The sequence below is a fragment of the Ranitomeya imitator genome, chromosome 2 (assembly GCF_032444005.1).
Source record: "Ranitomeya imitator isolate aRanImi1 chromosome 2, aRanImi1.pri, whole genome shotgun sequence".
NCBI classification, from domain to species: domain Eukaryota; kingdom Metazoa; phylum Chordata; class Amphibia; order Anura; family Dendrobatidae; genus Ranitomeya; species Ranitomeya imitator.
Window position 1 is genome coordinate 516,546,951 of NC_091283.1, and position 16,873 is coordinate 516,563,823.

General features: G+C 38.0%; 2 protein-coding genes and 1 long non-coding RNA gene across 5 annotated transcripts in view; 1 reads left to right on the plus strand and 2 right to left on the minus strand.

The window, feature by feature from the left end:
* Nucleotides 1–2,824: 2,824 nt before the first annotated feature.
* Nucleotides 2,825–4,549, minus strand: HOXB2 (homeobox B2). The gene is made up of 2 exons (XM_069751745.1): nucleotides 4,046–4,549; nucleotides 2,825–3,690 (listed from the first exon to the last, which is right to left on the minus strand). Exons 1-2 carry the CDS (start codon nucleotides 4,407–4,409, stop codon nucleotides 3,056–3,058), a joined length of 999 nt encoding a protein of 332 aa, XP_069607846.1. The 5' UTR covers nucleotides 4,410–4,549; the 3' UTR covers nucleotides 2,825–3,055.
* A 237-nt stretch (nucleotides 4,550–4,786) lies between these two features.
* LOC138664774 (uncharacterized) lies at nucleotides 4,787–7,959 on the plus strand. The gene is made up of 2 exons (XR_011318384.1): nucleotides 4,787–5,606; nucleotides 7,486–7,959. It is a non-coding gene; the product is annotated as an uncharacterized lncRNA (long non-coding RNA).
* Nucleotides 7,960–8,812: 853 nt separating this feature from the next.
* HOXB3 (homeobox B3) overlaps nucleotides 8,813–16,873 on the minus strand; it is a 19,176-nt gene continuing 11,115 nt past the window's right edge. For 2 of the 3 annotated variants that reach the window (XM_069751746.1, XM_069751747.1), the window contains exons 3-4: nucleotides 11,978–12,501; nucleotides 8,813–10,733 (exon numbers count right to left, since the gene is read on the minus strand). In XM_069751746.1, the coding sequence (XP_069607847.1) occupies nucleotides 9,988–10,733; nucleotides 11,978–12,383 (1,152 nt within the window). In that variant the 5' untranslated portion in view covers nucleotides 12,384–12,501 and the 3' untranslated portion in view covers nucleotides 8,813–9,987. Of the gene's footprint in view, nucleotides 10,734–11,977; nucleotides 12,502–14,862; nucleotides 15,792–16,873 lie in introns of those variants that run through there. The other variant, XM_069751748.1, reaches the window with a different exon arrangement.

Sequence of the window (16,873 nt, forward strand, 5' to 3'; positions counted from 1 at the left end):
AAGGGCTTCACATCCTCAGCCATCACCTGGGACTCATGGTAAGTCCTGCTGCAGTCAATAGGAGGTCGCACATTAAGTCCATTGAGTAGGAGGGGAATTGATTGCTGAGTGGCATCTTAGCACCCTGGAACTTTAGAAAGTCATTATGGTCTGACCAGGTTCTTGTTTGAGGTTTTTGTCAATAAAATGTCAATATTTTTTGTCTGGGAAATAAAGGTGCACAGTAATCGCCTTTGTTTTGAGCCCCCTCCATGTTTTCACCCTAGAGCACCACTTTTCTATCAAAGTTATTCATCATCAATTAAGTATCTGACCATCCCCTGGTTAAAGTCCTGCAGCTCTAGAAGCAGCATGCTGCCACTTCTACAATCACCATTGCTCAGACTGTCACCTACATCCACTATTATACTGATCTGGTCAGTCATTGCTCACAACATCAAAATATGGGCACATAGCTCCTGGCCAGGGACAGAAATTATTATTCTTTACATTAATATACTGAAATTCTGTAATTAAAGGTTTGTTTTTCAAATATCGGATATAGATCCTTGAGCTTTGCAGAGGTCTATCCATCAAGGCTGACCCCTGTTATGACCCAAGTTCTCTCAGAACCCTGACACCTGACAACCAACCTACTGTCTCGTCACTCTCTTCCCATGGAGACCCCTAACAGCTCTCATCTCCCTCTCTACAATCATTACTTCCCTCAATAATTCACTACATATGATCGAATGCGTCTCATTTGCCTGAATTGGTGAGATCACATGATTGCTTTTTGTTTATGGCTCTGTTATGTTATTGTGGCAGAGGTAGAGACAGTATTAATATGTAGATTAAAAATATGTAATATTTTGTATCCATCTATTGATAATCTGTTATTTATATTTTTATCAGCTTTACTCTTTTCTTTATTTTTCTCTTTCTCTTTCCATCTATCTGTCCCTCATACATTTAATTCACTCCCCAAATCTTTTTATTAGCAGCATAGTATCTCTGTGTTTAGTACAATGTGCAAGCTTTACAGGCCAGTGATTGCAATGCATCCAGCTGAGCACATTGATGTATGCTCTATGGAGGTAAATACATCAATACAATTTATGCGAGATGTGAATAGACACGAATGCTCCAATTCCACTATAATATAAACATTTTACACGAGACGTGTGCATATCGGTATGATCAAATGGATCTCCAGGGGGTTATTTGAAAGCTATTAATATTTTATGCACAGATGCTGTGTAGACTCAGGTTTACTGTGCATCCTTGATTGTCAAAAACTGGACCCTGAAAAGAATAGCGCAGCTCCCCCATCTCCAATAAATGTCCCCACAACTCACAGCTCGCATCCTGCCATCAACATTGTTGTATTTGGCTAGACTGGAAAATGTACTATAAAGAGAGTGTGGTTAGCTTGGGATATGGTGTGTGTGTGTGTGTGTGTGTGTGTGTGTGTGTGTGTGTGTGTGTGTGTGTGTGTGTGTGTGTGTGTGTGTGTGTGTGTATGTGTGCCTATGTGCCTATGTGTGTAAATATGTATGTGTGTGTATATATATATGTGTGTGTATGTGCCTATATGTGTAAATAAGTGTTTGTATTTATATGTATATGTGTGTGTACATGTGTGTATGTATATGTGTGTATATGTGCCTATGTGTGTTAGTATTTATATGTATATATGTGTATATATAAAAACGTATATACGTGTATGTGTGTTTGTATTTATGTGTAAATGTATATATGTGTGCATATGTGCCTATGTGTATAAATATGTATGTGAGTGTGTATATTTATATGTGTGTATATATGTGTGTGTATGTGCGTAAATATGTGTTTGTGTTTATATGTACATATGTGTGTGTATGTACTGTATATGTGTGCGTCTATATGTGCCTATGTGTGTTATGTGTGTTCTTTTTATATGTATATATGTGCGTATATGTAAAAACGCGTGTGTGTGTGTGTGTGTGTGTGTGTGTGTGTGTGTGTGTGTGTGTGTGTGTGTGTGTGTGTGTGTGTGTGTGTGTGTGTGTGTGTGTGTGTGTGTGTGTGTGCCTGTAGGGGTGTGTGCGTGGCAAGGCTTATTGTCTGCAGGCCTTCCCTAGCAGCGCCATTTTGAGTGCTTTCATCTAATGGTTTCTTCTACACTGTGTCTTTATAATGCTAATTATCAAAATGTTCACAGCGACCCCACAGTTAATATTATCACAACAAATACATGCATCCATACGTCTTCATAATATTTAGTTACATTTGCATATACAACATTTGCTTCCAATAATTCAAATTAAAATATATGTGGTAAATGCTTTTTTTTTTTTTTATCCAATTGTGCTAATACTTAAAATAAGTGCAATTATCTGCATCCAGCAGTGCAACTATTGCACCAGCAACCAGGCATCAATATACAAGAAGCCGCTGTTAGGGCCGTATCTCATTTTATGGGAATAAATAACTGTTCACGCACGAGTTAACACATCTTATGTAAAGTATAATATTAAATCTATACAATATGCCATTATTATATTAAATCTGCAAATACCACAATGCAATATGCCATTAATCGGTTATTTTACTGTAGAAACCTGCGAAGGTAACTGGAAATACTAGATATCGTTGTAATGAAATACATAAGGCCTCGGAATAACTGTGTTTTATTAACGTGTCAAAACTGCACACGGAATAATATAAATACATTTCGTCTATGAAAATAAAGTCAAATAAATAATTATAAAATAGCTAATAAACCTCAAATAAATACTCTATTTAACTGAAGCCTTGTGCCTAATAGATCTACACCAACATCTGATTTCCTGAGTCACTAAAATAATAGAAAAAATCCGTTTAATAATTTCAAATCCTGATAATTTTTAAATTGTCGAATTAAAAGTAATTAATATGCATAAATTGTAAGATAGCAATTAGTAGAAACATCGTTGGACTTTTGAGAAAACATAAATAAATACATTAACCATATATAAATGATATCCTCTCGCATCAGAGGCTGACACTAACAAACGATAAATAATAATAATAATAATAATAGTAATAATAATTGTTAGAAGTCTAGATTGTGCAGATCTTTGCTGCAAAGTGTGCTAGTGAGAAAGTCGATATCTTCCTGGGAGAAGTGGACGGGACTATTTAGGGAGCCATCTGAAATGTGTAGGCAGGAGTCTGTAGAGAATAAAGTCAGCTCTGACAATAAGGAATTGTCCTGGCTTTCTGAGAGCACATTGTCCATGCAACCCACCTCTACCCTGGCTTCAGTCTCAGTGGTGGGTGTTGGGTACAGGGGGCTTCTTGGATCAGATTCCTTGCCTGAGCTGGGCAGTTTGGGCTTCTCAGACGTGAAGGTGTCGGTCTCCCTCAAGGAGTCATTGCTGTCTACTCCTTGCTGGTAGGATGGACTCTCGTCCTCATCATCGCAGTCCTCTAGATTGGAGAAGGTCAGATCTCCATCCTGTTGGTCTTTGTGTTGGGTTTGTCTCTTGTGCTTCATCCTGCGGTTTTGAAACCAAACCTTCACCTGTCTCTCGGTAAGGTCCAACAGAGCCGCAATCTCCACTCTCCGGGGTCTGCACAGATACTTATTAAAGTGGAATTCCTTCTCCAACTCCAGCAGCTGGGTGTTGGTGTAGGCTGTCCTTAACCTCCTGGAGCTGCCGCTGGCGTCCTGGATCCCGGGCGGTTCTGGAGAAATAATCACTGGGTTTAACCATCTGAAGACTCACAGCAATTCAACAGCTAATGCACCTCTCTATGTGTAGGGCAGAGCAGGGGAGCGACATGCCTCTGACCAGAGAAGGGTTAACCCTCCCTGGTCTGCTTACATTACTAATGATATTATGACATTTGTTACCATCTTCACAAATGGCTTCTGCTCCCCTGGAACCCATATGTTTCCTGTGCTGTAAATATTTACCGTTATTTTCCCTTTCCAATATTCCAATAGCTAGAGGAACATTCTGCTGGTGTGATTACAGCCCTACAATCAGCAATGACACAATAAACAATACATTCTAGCCATTTCTCCCCAAAGACAGACCTGCTGGGGAGCCTCCTATGGACTCAGGCGCTGGAGCTGGAGCTTGAGGAGATGCTTGGTTGCTTTTCTTCCCTGATTTCTTCTCTTTCATCCAGGGGAACTCTGTAGCCAGATGTCCAGGCTGGTGGATGGACTGTTGGACCAGGCCATGATCTGAGCGTTTTTGGCTCTTGGTCCTGGGCTGGCTGCCGGATCCCGGATTCAGGCTTGGGATTGTTTGCTCAAAAGGAGGAGGAATTAATGTCGAGTCCTTGATTGATGAAGTTTGAAATGTCTCCAGGACAGCAGGGAAGGACGTCAGGCACTCTGCTAGCGAAGGCTGACTATTAATAAACCCGATCTCCCTCTCAAATTCAAAATTCATGGCTTCCCTGGGCCAGCCTAGGGGTGGGAGAGCAAAATATTAGGGTCCCAATAATCCCGAGGCCCTATTATTGTATATTGCTGATAAATCAGACGTAGGGGGACCCTTGCTGTATTAAACTGGAGACTGGGCGACATACAGCCAATTCCTGGTCACGTGACTACAACTGACCAATAGAATAGAAGGCCTGCTAAAAAAAAAAAAAGGAAAAAAAAGAATGCATTATCACTGTGAATTAATTCCTATAAATGTGTGGGGGGTTCCCAAAACTGCTGTATGGATCCTGCATTTATTATTTGTGCTATATGTATCATGAGGGAGAAAGTATGGAAGTGTTTGCAGAATAATATTCAGGAAAAGCATCAGGAATGGAGCCAGCTGGCAACAAGGGAGAGGAGACATTGTCCCCATCATCATCAGGATTAACAAAAAAATAAAAAAAATCACACAGACGCCATAGAAGAAGCTATATATTGCTCCTAACTGTGTGTCGTTTAATGGGGAAGAAATATCCAAGACAAGTGAGAAACACTTTGTGAGTGTGAGGAGTAAATCGTAATCAGGAGGCTGAAGAGTTACAGATTCCTGAGCCGCCACAAGAGAAGGGTGATCAATCTCCGGTGTGAAGGGGCCGGTGTCAGCCAAGAATTCCTCCTTTCTACTGCGGACATGGGAAACGTTCAGAGAACCCAGGCAAAAATCTCATCAGCCAGAAACTGAGGAACAAGACCCAAAAAAAAGGCTGAAAACCTCAACGAAATATTCCTGAGAGTCTGAGGCTCCCAGCAGCTTTGGCTCCGAGCTGGATTTTAGGCACAAAGCATGGAAACTTTTGTTACTGCAAAAATCTGTGTGGGTGGTGGGTGTAAGGCTAGAACAATCCTGGCAAACCTCAGTCAGGAAGAGGTGGCCATAACAAGAGGAGCCTTCACTTCCCAGCACACAGGGACTGATTTATTTCTCTATCTTCTTCGACTTTTTTTCTTATACTGTAATAATATTCTCCCTTTTTATATTTCAGAGCAGAAAATGGAAAGCAGAATTGAATTCTTTATTTTGGACCATGAAGCCAGACCTGCTAATTTTATATCACAACAGGACTCAGTGGAAAACAGTTTTTTTTTGGAAGGGGGATGGGATTAGGGCATGAACACAGATGCTCTAAATATTGCTAAGACTGTCCCATCTGGACCTAAGGTAAGAATATCATTCCAAATAGAAAAAAATCACATGCCCACTGCCTGCGAAAGTTAGTGAGTATATATATATATATATATACGCACACACACACACCTTTTTTTGTATACCAGAAACATTAGCTTTTGGTAGATTAAAACAAATATACAATAATGCAAATATCTAATTGTATTTATTGCACGCTGGCAGGTGCATTCTTATGATAGATATGAGATAAATAGATAGATAGATAGATAGATAGATAGATAGATATGAGGTAAATTTATAGATATGAGATGGATAGATATATAAATAGATAGGCATGGGATAGATAGATAGATAGATAGATAGATAGATAGATAGATAGATAGATAGATAGATAGATAGATAGATAGATAGAGAGATCCCTTGTAGATTGTGAGCCTTCGCGGGCAGGGTCCTCTCTCCTCCTGTACCAGTTATGACTTGTATTGTTTAAGATTATTGTACTTGTTTTTATTATGTATACCCCTCCTTACATGTAAAGCGCAATGGAATAAATGGCGCTATAACAATAAATAATAATAATAATAATAATAATAATAATAGATAGATAGATAGATATGGGATAGATAGATAGATAGATAGATAGATAGATAGATAGATAGATAGATAGATGATAGATAGATAGATAGATAGATAGATATTAGATAGATAGATAGATAGATAGATAGATAGATAGATAGATGATAGATAGATAGATAGATATGGGATAGATAGATAGATAGATAGATGATAGATAGATAGATAGATGATAGATAGATAGATAGATAGATATGGGATAGATAGATAGATAGATAGATAGATAGATAGATAGATAGATAGATAGATAGATGATAGATAGATAGATAAATAGATAGATATAGATAGAGAGATAGATATAAGATAGATAGATATAGATAGAGAGAGAGATAGATAGAAGATAGATAGATAGATATGGGATAGATAGATAGATAGATAGATAGATAGATAGATAGATAGAGATAGAGAGATAGATATAAGATAGATAGATAGAGAGAGATATAGGATAGATAGATAGATAGAGAGAGAGATAGATATAAGATAGATAGATAGATAGATAGATAGATAGATAGATAGATAGATAATAGATATAGGATAGATAGATAGATAGATAGATAGATAGATAGATAGATAATAGAGATAGATAGATAGATAGATAGATAGATAGATAGATATGGGAAAGATAGATAGATAGATAGATAGATAGATAGATAGATAGATAGATAGATAGATAGATAGATAGATATGGGATAGATAGATAGATATAAGATAGATAGATGATAGATAGATATAGGATAGATAGATATATAGAGAGAGATAGATAGATATGTGATAGATAGATAGATTGATAGACAGATATGGGATAGACAGATAGATAGATAGATAGATAGATAGATAGATAGATAGATAGATAGATATGGGATAGATAGATAGATATAAGATAGATAGATGATAGATAGATATAGGATAGATAGATAGATATGGGATAGATAGATAGATAGATAGATAGATAGATAGATAGATAGATAGATATAAGATAGATAGATGATAGATAGATATAGGATAGATAGATAGATAGATAGATAGATAGATAGATAGATATAGAGAGAGAGAGAGATAGATATGTGATAGATAGATAGACAGATATGGGATAGATAGACAGATAGATAGATAGATAGATAGATAGATAGATAGATAGATAGATAGATAGATAGATAGATAGATATTGCATGGAAGAATATATTATGTCTCAGTTTTCTTTACATGTTAAATTGCATGCCATCTGAATATAGATGCTATTGCTGTGCTCCTGACTTAACTGTGAATCATATTATTGCAGGTTTGCTAGGACTGTGAGACATTGTGAGCACAAAGCCTTTCATCTGTTCTCTTTCATCCTCAGCGAATCGCCATTTTCCTTGCAGCTAAACATGGCGCCCAGTCCATTGTACAGGCTGCTCACAAGGAAGAGGTCGCTGCGGTCTAGTCTGGGACTCGTTGATACATTCTGGCCTTTTCCAATGTTCTGTGCAGCCAACAGCAAATCCGTGTAATTTAATGTACAGACTGCTGTGTGTCTGTACTGCTTGAGGATTACATCTGACACCGATTTAATGAGGACTGAAGCAAGAACAGGCAGGAATAGATCTGCTACCAGGGGAGAGATCCGTGCACTGCAGAACAATAGAGATATGATCAGAGGACAGGACAATATTTTGTTACATGCCTGATCTTTTTTTTTTTTTTTTTTCATTTAATTCTGCATATTAAAGGATACTACATTAAATATGTTTTATTCTGTACATCTCCTGCATTGATCTGGTGTGAACGTTTTTACCGTCTATATTTAATATTTCCACACTCACTGGCCTATTCCTCACCTTTCCCCATAGCTGTAATATTATCTCAATACCTGAGGCTCTCAGTCTCACTTTTTCTCCTTTATGTCATATAATAATCACTGTTATTGTGCTGCAATTTAGCTTTCAGTTGTTACATCTTTCGTTTCCTTATATTATCATGTTAATTAACTCTTACTTTATCCTTCCTGATAGCTATACTGAATAGAGTATATATTACAAGATATGTATTGTCACTCATTAATTATTAATCATATATATATATATATATATATATATATATATATATATATATATATATATTAATAATTGACAATACATATCTTGGAATATATACTCTATTAATTTTAGCAATTATTATTATTACTATTATTATTAATTATTATTCAAGCACCATGACTGCCTGAACGAAACATGCATAACATTAAAATTACCAGGAAAACAGACCTGCATGTTAGTAGAGTTCAATAATGTCTTTCCAGTATTTCCAGCTCCATTATGTGTAATGTTTGTAGTTTTGTGTTGGTTTGCACCTCCATCCTTCACTATCTGTCTGAATCTTTGTGCTACTTATATTTGTAGAGAGGCATGGTTATATACATGTACAGCAGAAAACACGGTCTTGTTCTTTTCATATACTTTCCCTTTTTTACATTCAGTAAAATCTCACACTGTGCTGATTCCATACTGGCAGCAGAAGAGTTAAGGGCAAATATTGACATTTCTAAATTCACACATATACAAACCATAGCAGCCTGCCTGGTAACTGTCTCCAACTGAACTAATACATGAAGCAGATTTTATAACACAAAGTTTATTCCAGGATTTTTTTTAGAACAGACATTTTTTTTTTTTTTGCAAATAAAATGACCTACAAGGAACAAAGAGTTCTCCAGAGGGTTTTGTGCAGCCTCCCTATTCATGGCTAGACAATAACAGCTGGATGAGTCTTCCCATGCCTCCAGTAGGAGTAGTTACATTACCCATTAGTACAAGAAAACAAACTAACATCTCTCTAAAATACTAGAATTAAATAGGTAAGATTTTACAATGACGGAAACACAACCCTCAGAACAAGAAAATACAAAAAAGTACATTTTCCTTCTTAAATTTCATAAATACGTTATTATGCTGGATAAATAATACAAAAATGAGAGAGAGAAAAAATAATAACTGTTTTAACGGATTCCATAAGCAGCATTAATAAATATTCCGCATGATCACACAAGCCTGGCAGTTTCCAGGTCTGATGAGCTGGGCTTCTGTAAACTCGAAGTGCAAGAAAGATGCCCACACAGATAGCTTAGCAAATACTGAGCAGAATTCACTGTGCTTAGATTGATGGCAGACATCTCCTAGTAGTTCTAGTATAGCATACTATTTACCCTGTATTCACGATAAGACCAGAGGATTATTTTTTTGGGTCTTTAAGAAAGACCTGCAATTATTGTACTTTTTTTTTGGAACCCATATATTTTAACAGAGAACTGACACAAAAAAAATCAATGATCTAGATAGTACATTGTTCTTTTGATCTTAAGGCCTAGGTTCCTACCACTACAAAGCAATATACCTCCTGTTACTTGAATGTACAGAACAATACACATGTGATCAGCTAAGGGCATATTCAATACACGTCCAAGCCTATTGCTGATCAGGTGGATTTTTTTAGGGTTTTTCTCTTATATTACTAGTGGACAACTAGTAGGATGGAATAACAAAAGCCACTAATGTTGGCCTATATTATTCCATAGAATGTAACACCCGAACAAGCAAAAGCATGGCCTTCAGAAGCACTTGTATTGATGATACTGAGGTTAGGTTACAGAACATATTAGAATCCTGTAATATCCAGAATGTAAAAAAAAAAAACGTAAAAAAAAAAATGCAATAACAGATCAACACAAATGCTTCTTGCTGATCCCTCGGCAGTGCCTTTGCCCAGCGAGCGCCCCCTGCAGGTGAAACGCTTCCTTATGTAATCACAAATGGGTGAGTTTAGGGGCCTCCTGGATCCTTCCCTGATGATGTGATGCCAGCTCTGTGTAGGTTGGGTGGGGTTCACAAGGTGCATGATGCTGGCTGGTTGGCATGGAAGGGGCGCCACTATAGTCCAAGTTATTGGGCTGGTGTGCAAGGTGGCTAAGACCATACATAGAAGGGCCTTGTGCTGGCACAGAATCCACATAGTTCCCCCCAACATACACTGGGCTTCCTTGCATGCTAGGGGAGACATAGCTGGCTCCATTTCCCTGTAAACCATGGTGATCATACTCTGGAGCCGAGCTCCCATACTTCAGCTGGGAAGGACAGCCTTTTGCTGGGGTCTGGTAGTAGGCATTCTGGTGGGGTTTGTTATTAAAGGGGGGTGGGGAGGGTGCCTCATAATTAGCAGTCATTGAGTGCATGGATCCCAGGAAGCCTGCAGAGGATTGCATGCTGAGAGGTGGGGTGCTGGTTGGTGAGGGTCCTCCAGAGGATGATGACATGCCTTTTACCTTCTGGTCCTTCTTGTACTTCATTCGGCGGTTCTGGAACCAGATCTTGATTTGCCTCTCGCTCAGGTTCAGCAGATTGGCCATTTCCACCCTCCGGGGTCTGCACAAGTAGCGGTTAAAGTGGAACTCCTTCTCCAGCTCCACTAGCTGAGCGCTGGTGTAGGCCGTGCGTGCTCTCTTGGAGGCCGCGGAACCCGGGGGGCTCCTGTCACCGGCGCAGCCCTCCGCCGCTGAAAATCAAATCACACATCATTACTATTAGTCCATAATAAATTCGCCACCAGCTTTCGCCCACATTAGTCTGCACTTCATAAGCCTGGCATTTATTAAGAGCTCTGCCCCCCAAAGCTGCCCTGCTTTATGGAGATTTGATCAAGCAGTGTAGGCAGATGCATTATTATGACCTTTATCTGCTATTCAATTATTATTTCTTCACAGATAGCTAACAACACATAAACCAGCCTCAGCTACCTGGCAGCAGAATTGCTTGACAGTGTCCATATGCTAATTAGTTGTACAATATAGAATTATTAATATTACTATTACCATTAATAGAGGTAGCAGTAGTATTTATTCTATTAGTAGTAGTAGTAGTAATGGCAGTAGTTATTTATATTATTATTATTAGTAGTAGTAGTAGTATAATGACAGTAGTAGTGTACTTGTATTATTATTTATATTATTAATATTACTAGTAGTGGTGGTAATATTAATAGTAGTATATTTGTATTATTATTTATAATATTACTATTATTATTAGCATTTGTAGTGTATGTGTATTATTATTTATATTATTACTATTATTATTAGCATTTGTAGTGTAGTTGTATTATTATTTATATTATTACTATTAATATTAGCATTTGTAGTGTACTTGTATTATCATTTATATTATTATTATTACTAATATTATTATTAGCATTTGTAGTGTACTTGTATTATTATTTATACTACTACTATTATTATTAACATTTGTAGTGTACTTGTATTATTATTTATATTAGTAGTAGTGGTAATAATAGTAGCAGCGTACTTGTATTAACATTATTTATATTATTAGTAGTAGTAGTAATAGTCGTGCACTTGTATTATTATTTATATCATTATTATTAGTAGTAGTAGTGTACTTGCATTATTATTATATTATTATTATTATTATATGATAAGATTAAAAATATGCATTTGTAAGCAAAGTTGATAGTAAATCATTTTCAACACGTGATTACCTGTTCGAAACAAGGTGTAATATCACTTAAAGGTAAGTGAAACATCTGTAAAGACTCCATGTTTGTAGAGATTAATAGTCTCGGAGACACTTTAAATAAGATCATAGACACAAATATTAGGAAGTGTCACCCTGAAACAAAATGGCTCCTACCAGGCCTAACTAGTAGTGCTAACTAGCCATCAGTGATCTGCACAGTAAACAGAGCTGGAGTTCACAGACGCAGGGTGTGAATGGGGGCTTTAGTACCTGTGGCAGGGGGGCTGGATTTTTGCTTGGAGTTTTGCCTGGATTCTTTCATCCATGGAAAGATCTGTTTGCTGGTTGTGTTGGAAGGGACCTGTGTTTTCCCCGACGAGGACTTGGCTCCAGACTGGGCGCTGTTGCTGGGCGCTGCACTGGGGGAGACAGAGGAGGCCTGGTGGTGATCAGATGCCAGGCTGGGCCGCATGCAGCTTCCATTTATGGTTTTAGGTTTGGCCAATGGACCATTGTGTCCCAAGGATTGCAATGAACAAGATGAACGCTGGAAATCATTGTCGAGGTGAGAAGAAGTCGCAAACGATTGCTGTGGCCCTTCATAGCCCAGAGCGCCTGCCTGGTACGGGTAGCCTCCAAAGAGAGTGGGGTTATCATAGTAGGATGCTTTCTGCATCTCCTGGGTCCCCAAAACGTATTGCCACCTACTCGGAGGGTGTCCCCACCCTTACAGAATAACATTGGCACCCCGCGATCACCTGCCACTGACTGCCTCTGTGTGTGGTGAAGGTAACCTGCAAGAAAAAAGACACAAAGCCCAGATTGATCAAGTCTCTGCTACCACATAAAGAGAGCAGCATTATAACATCATTATAGAATGAGTCTAGCTATTTACTGTGTGATTCATGTCATTATCGACACATTAGTGATTAACCGCAATTTATAGCACGCCCAGATTTATCCTCGTTATATATCAGGGGGCTTCAAATATCCCTATTAATGACACGGATCACATTATTTATGTCAACAGAAAGAAGAGGAAAGAGTGTCAATCCACCCCAAATATATATATATATATATATATATATATATATATATATATATATATATATATATATATATATATATATATATATATATATATATATATATATATATGTCCAGAGATTAAAATGAACCTTCCCCTCCACAATGCCGGCCTCACCTACGGGACACACACTTAAATCCTGCATAATAAATATTTCAGCTCTCCTTGTCTTTTATCCTTCCTTTTCAGTTTGCCAAATAAGACTCTTTATAAACCAGAAAAACTCGCAAAGCTGCAAAGCTCCCTGCGCCCGAAGCGTTCATCTACGGCACAAGAATCCAGGATAATAGCTGCTGTCCGGAGCCCGGTGCTATGATGTATGAGGGTCAACCGAGACCTCCAGCAGCCCCACAATTGCTTTTATTCCTCCCCAGCACACAAGGAAAAAAAGAACAACTGGATCCCTCTTTGTGTTCCAAACGTTTAAGATGCATTTTCTGCATTGAAAGGTTTATTTCTAAGCATCCTTCCCGCCACACACAAAAAAATATTAATAATTAGTTTAATATAGGACTAATACTAAAGGTTCACAACACAGTAACCCACAAACGTTATATACAAATTATTAAAAAAAAAAAAAAAAAAAAAAAGCTTGTAGCAAACATGACATTAAATAACGAATGGCACACTTATAGTGTATAAAATCTGACAAAAACATGTGATATGTGGGAATATATACAGAGATCATATGCAAATATGTAATATATGTATATATATATATATATATATATATATATATATATATATATATATATATTATGACAAGGCCTCCTGCGATAGAGCAGGCATAGTGGAAATGCTGGGTAATATATATATATATATATATATATATATATATATATATATATATATATATATATATATATTATTATTGTTATTATTATTTTATTATTATAGGCAATCAGTGTTTCCAGTGGGCCTGCTCTGTCGCAGGGGGCCTTGTTATTGTGCAGCACTAAATATTGTGACCACATGAGCTGTTTTGTGTGAGATAATAAAACGTTTCGAATCATATAATAATGTCAGATAGCAAGAGAGAACAGGGAGAGAGGTATACTCTCTGGGTCTGGGCAGCTCTTGCTCCTCATCTCTCCACACGTCACAAATGTCGCTCATTTATCTTTGTCGGAATCCTAATTATTTACTCCAAGGAATTGTTCAAGAAAAACTCCTCTACCTGAATAATAAATATTAAATGCTATGCTGTTCCAATTAGCTGACACTGCTCCCCCCATCTTTGAGGCACACTAGAAAACAATTGCATATGTATATAAAAATATATATATATTCATTTATTGTTTTCTTTTTATTATTTGTGCATAACATGCTCATCGGCAAGCAAAATACAACTTTGGCAAATGGGTAATTAAAAATGATGAACTGAAGATTAAAATGAATTTAACTAGATATACTGAAAGCTATATATATATTTTTACTACTTTGTGTATATATACACATATCAGACACACATACACACATACACATATCAGACACACATACACACATACACATATCAGACACACATACACACATACACATATCAGACACACATACACACATACACATATCAGACACACATACACACATACACATATCAGACACACATACACACATACACATATCAGACACACATACACATATCAGACACACATACACACATACACATATCAGACACACATACACATATATATTCTTATTCGAGTAGAAAGCTGCTTTGTCTTCATGCATGAAATAAATGCAATAAGAGATAAAAGTGCCCATCTTGGAGGGTGACAGAGCAGGAGACAATGGGCGCAGGCTGTGCACACCTTGATGGGGCTGTCTGGCCACAAGTCCCTATGACAGAATTATAGCTCCTGGATTGCTACATAAAATTTCGATAATTCACATAAACAGATTGCAGTAAATAGATGTTTAATGAGAAGCTAAGAAAAAGGGAAAGTGTGAGAGCGGAGGGAGCTAAAGGCAGCTGTGAACTCTTCTTGAACCGAGCTTGCAGTCATCTGGTCATAAATCACTGGGACACAGACTCCGCCATTCACTGAGAGACTATTTGGGTCCGGCTTACCTTAGCAGACTGCGGAGCGCGAGCCACTAGCAGACATCAGCTCCTTCCACCTCCAGCGCTGGGAATAGGCGGCAAGTCCTCCCCGGCAGCCTGGCGACCAGCATGAGGACCCGGCTCCTGAGGAGGCAGCGCGGGGGGAAGATCCGTGCTCAGCTCAGGCTGCCCTATACACCGCCCTGCTCTCCTGTAACAATGGCCTCGGCTCCTCCGCTTGCTCCAGCAGCACCAGCCGCGCTCCCCAGCCAGCAGCCTCCAAGGTGCCAGAGATAATTACACCAAAAATCACCATTTGCTTTTTACACCACAAGTCATCGGCTGTTAATGCTCTAAACACAGCGTCACCACTGAGGATTATGCTAATTGCAGACGTGGACGGAGGCCTAGTCATGGAGGGAGCAGGAGCTTTCTCTGCCACTGCTCAATTAGGTGCCAGTCTATGCTAATGGGCCATTTGAACTCACCTACGATGGCTCTTACAATCTGGTTTCCCTTTTTTTTTAATCCAGGGCTTCTAGTTGCTTTCACAGCCATTGCAGATTAACCCCTTCAGCTCCACTGGGGTACGCAATGTATTGCCCAGCAATACTTAGGGGGGCGAAAGGGGCAATGAAAGAGTTAATCTACACTGTTCTCCCCCTCCCCTGGGGTATAATATAGAAATAAGTTAATAATGCACAGTATTGTGACACATTCACCTATCACACAATATTAGGGAATATTTCTTCGCCTCCTGAGTGTTTCGGTGGCAATACCTGGCCTAGAAAGGAGGTGTCAGCTATTAGGAAAAATACAGATCACACACATAAATGCATACAGTTCAACAACTATCATAAGAGGGGGAAGGATTCCTTGTAGTTGTAGTGTGTGCTTCCTGGAGAGCTCGTCTAGCTTCATACAGCGCTCCCTGGAGTCTAACCCTTTCATTACCACATGACAGTGTAAGAAACTCACTGCATGTGTGGAGGTGTCTGCATGACAGCAGAGGGGTGTGCACCACCTGGCCCGGCTCACAGGGGTCCCCGTTTGTTTTCCTGCTGTGCTATATCACTAGAGCACCAAGAGTTACTTTACATGTAAAAGTAGTTTCCTTCAGTTCCCTTTGATATATAGTTGTCCATTTTAGGATTTACATCACTATGCTCACCAAATACATTCCAGCACTGGGCATATGGAGGCCATGCTTTATTTATTTAAAAAGATAGACAGATAGATAGATAGATAGATAGATAGATAGATAGACAGACAGACAGACAGACAGATAGATAGATAGATAGATAGATAGATAGACAGATAGATAATAGACAGATAGATAGATAGATAGATAATAGATAGATAATAGACAGATAGATAGATAGATATGGGATAGATAGATATGGGATAGATAGATAGATAGATAGATAGATAGATAGATAGATAGATAGATAATAGATAGATAGACAGAAAGATGATAGACAGATAGATAGATAGATAGATAGATAGATAGATAGACAGATAGATGATAGATAAATAGATAGCTAGATAATAGATAGAAGTCATATAGAAGTCAGCACTTTAAACAAAACAAAATTCAAATTTGAAAAAAAAAAAATTGTAGCTATTGAGCCCAAAATTGCAACGTTTCAGTTAATAGAATCTTTCTTAAGCCCCTGAGAAGGGTTCCATGTACTGAAACGTTGCCTGCTCAATAAAGTCATTTTTTTCCATTTGAATTTTGTTTTATTTGTACTGCTGCCTTCTTTATAAGTAACATTATGAAACAAATTGGGCATTTGCTTGAGGCCTGGTAACCATTAGTAAGTAGCTATTAAATGGTGCTGTTCCACAATCTTCTGGATAGACCTACAGACAGACAGACAGATAGACAGCTAGATAGATAGATAGATAGATAGATAGATAGAAAAAAGTTGAAGCAGCACTCCATACTACAGTTGAAATGTGCTTTTTATTAACCCATGTGGCCACGTTGATGGGCTAATAAAAAGCACCTTTCAACTTCATTATAGAGTGCTGC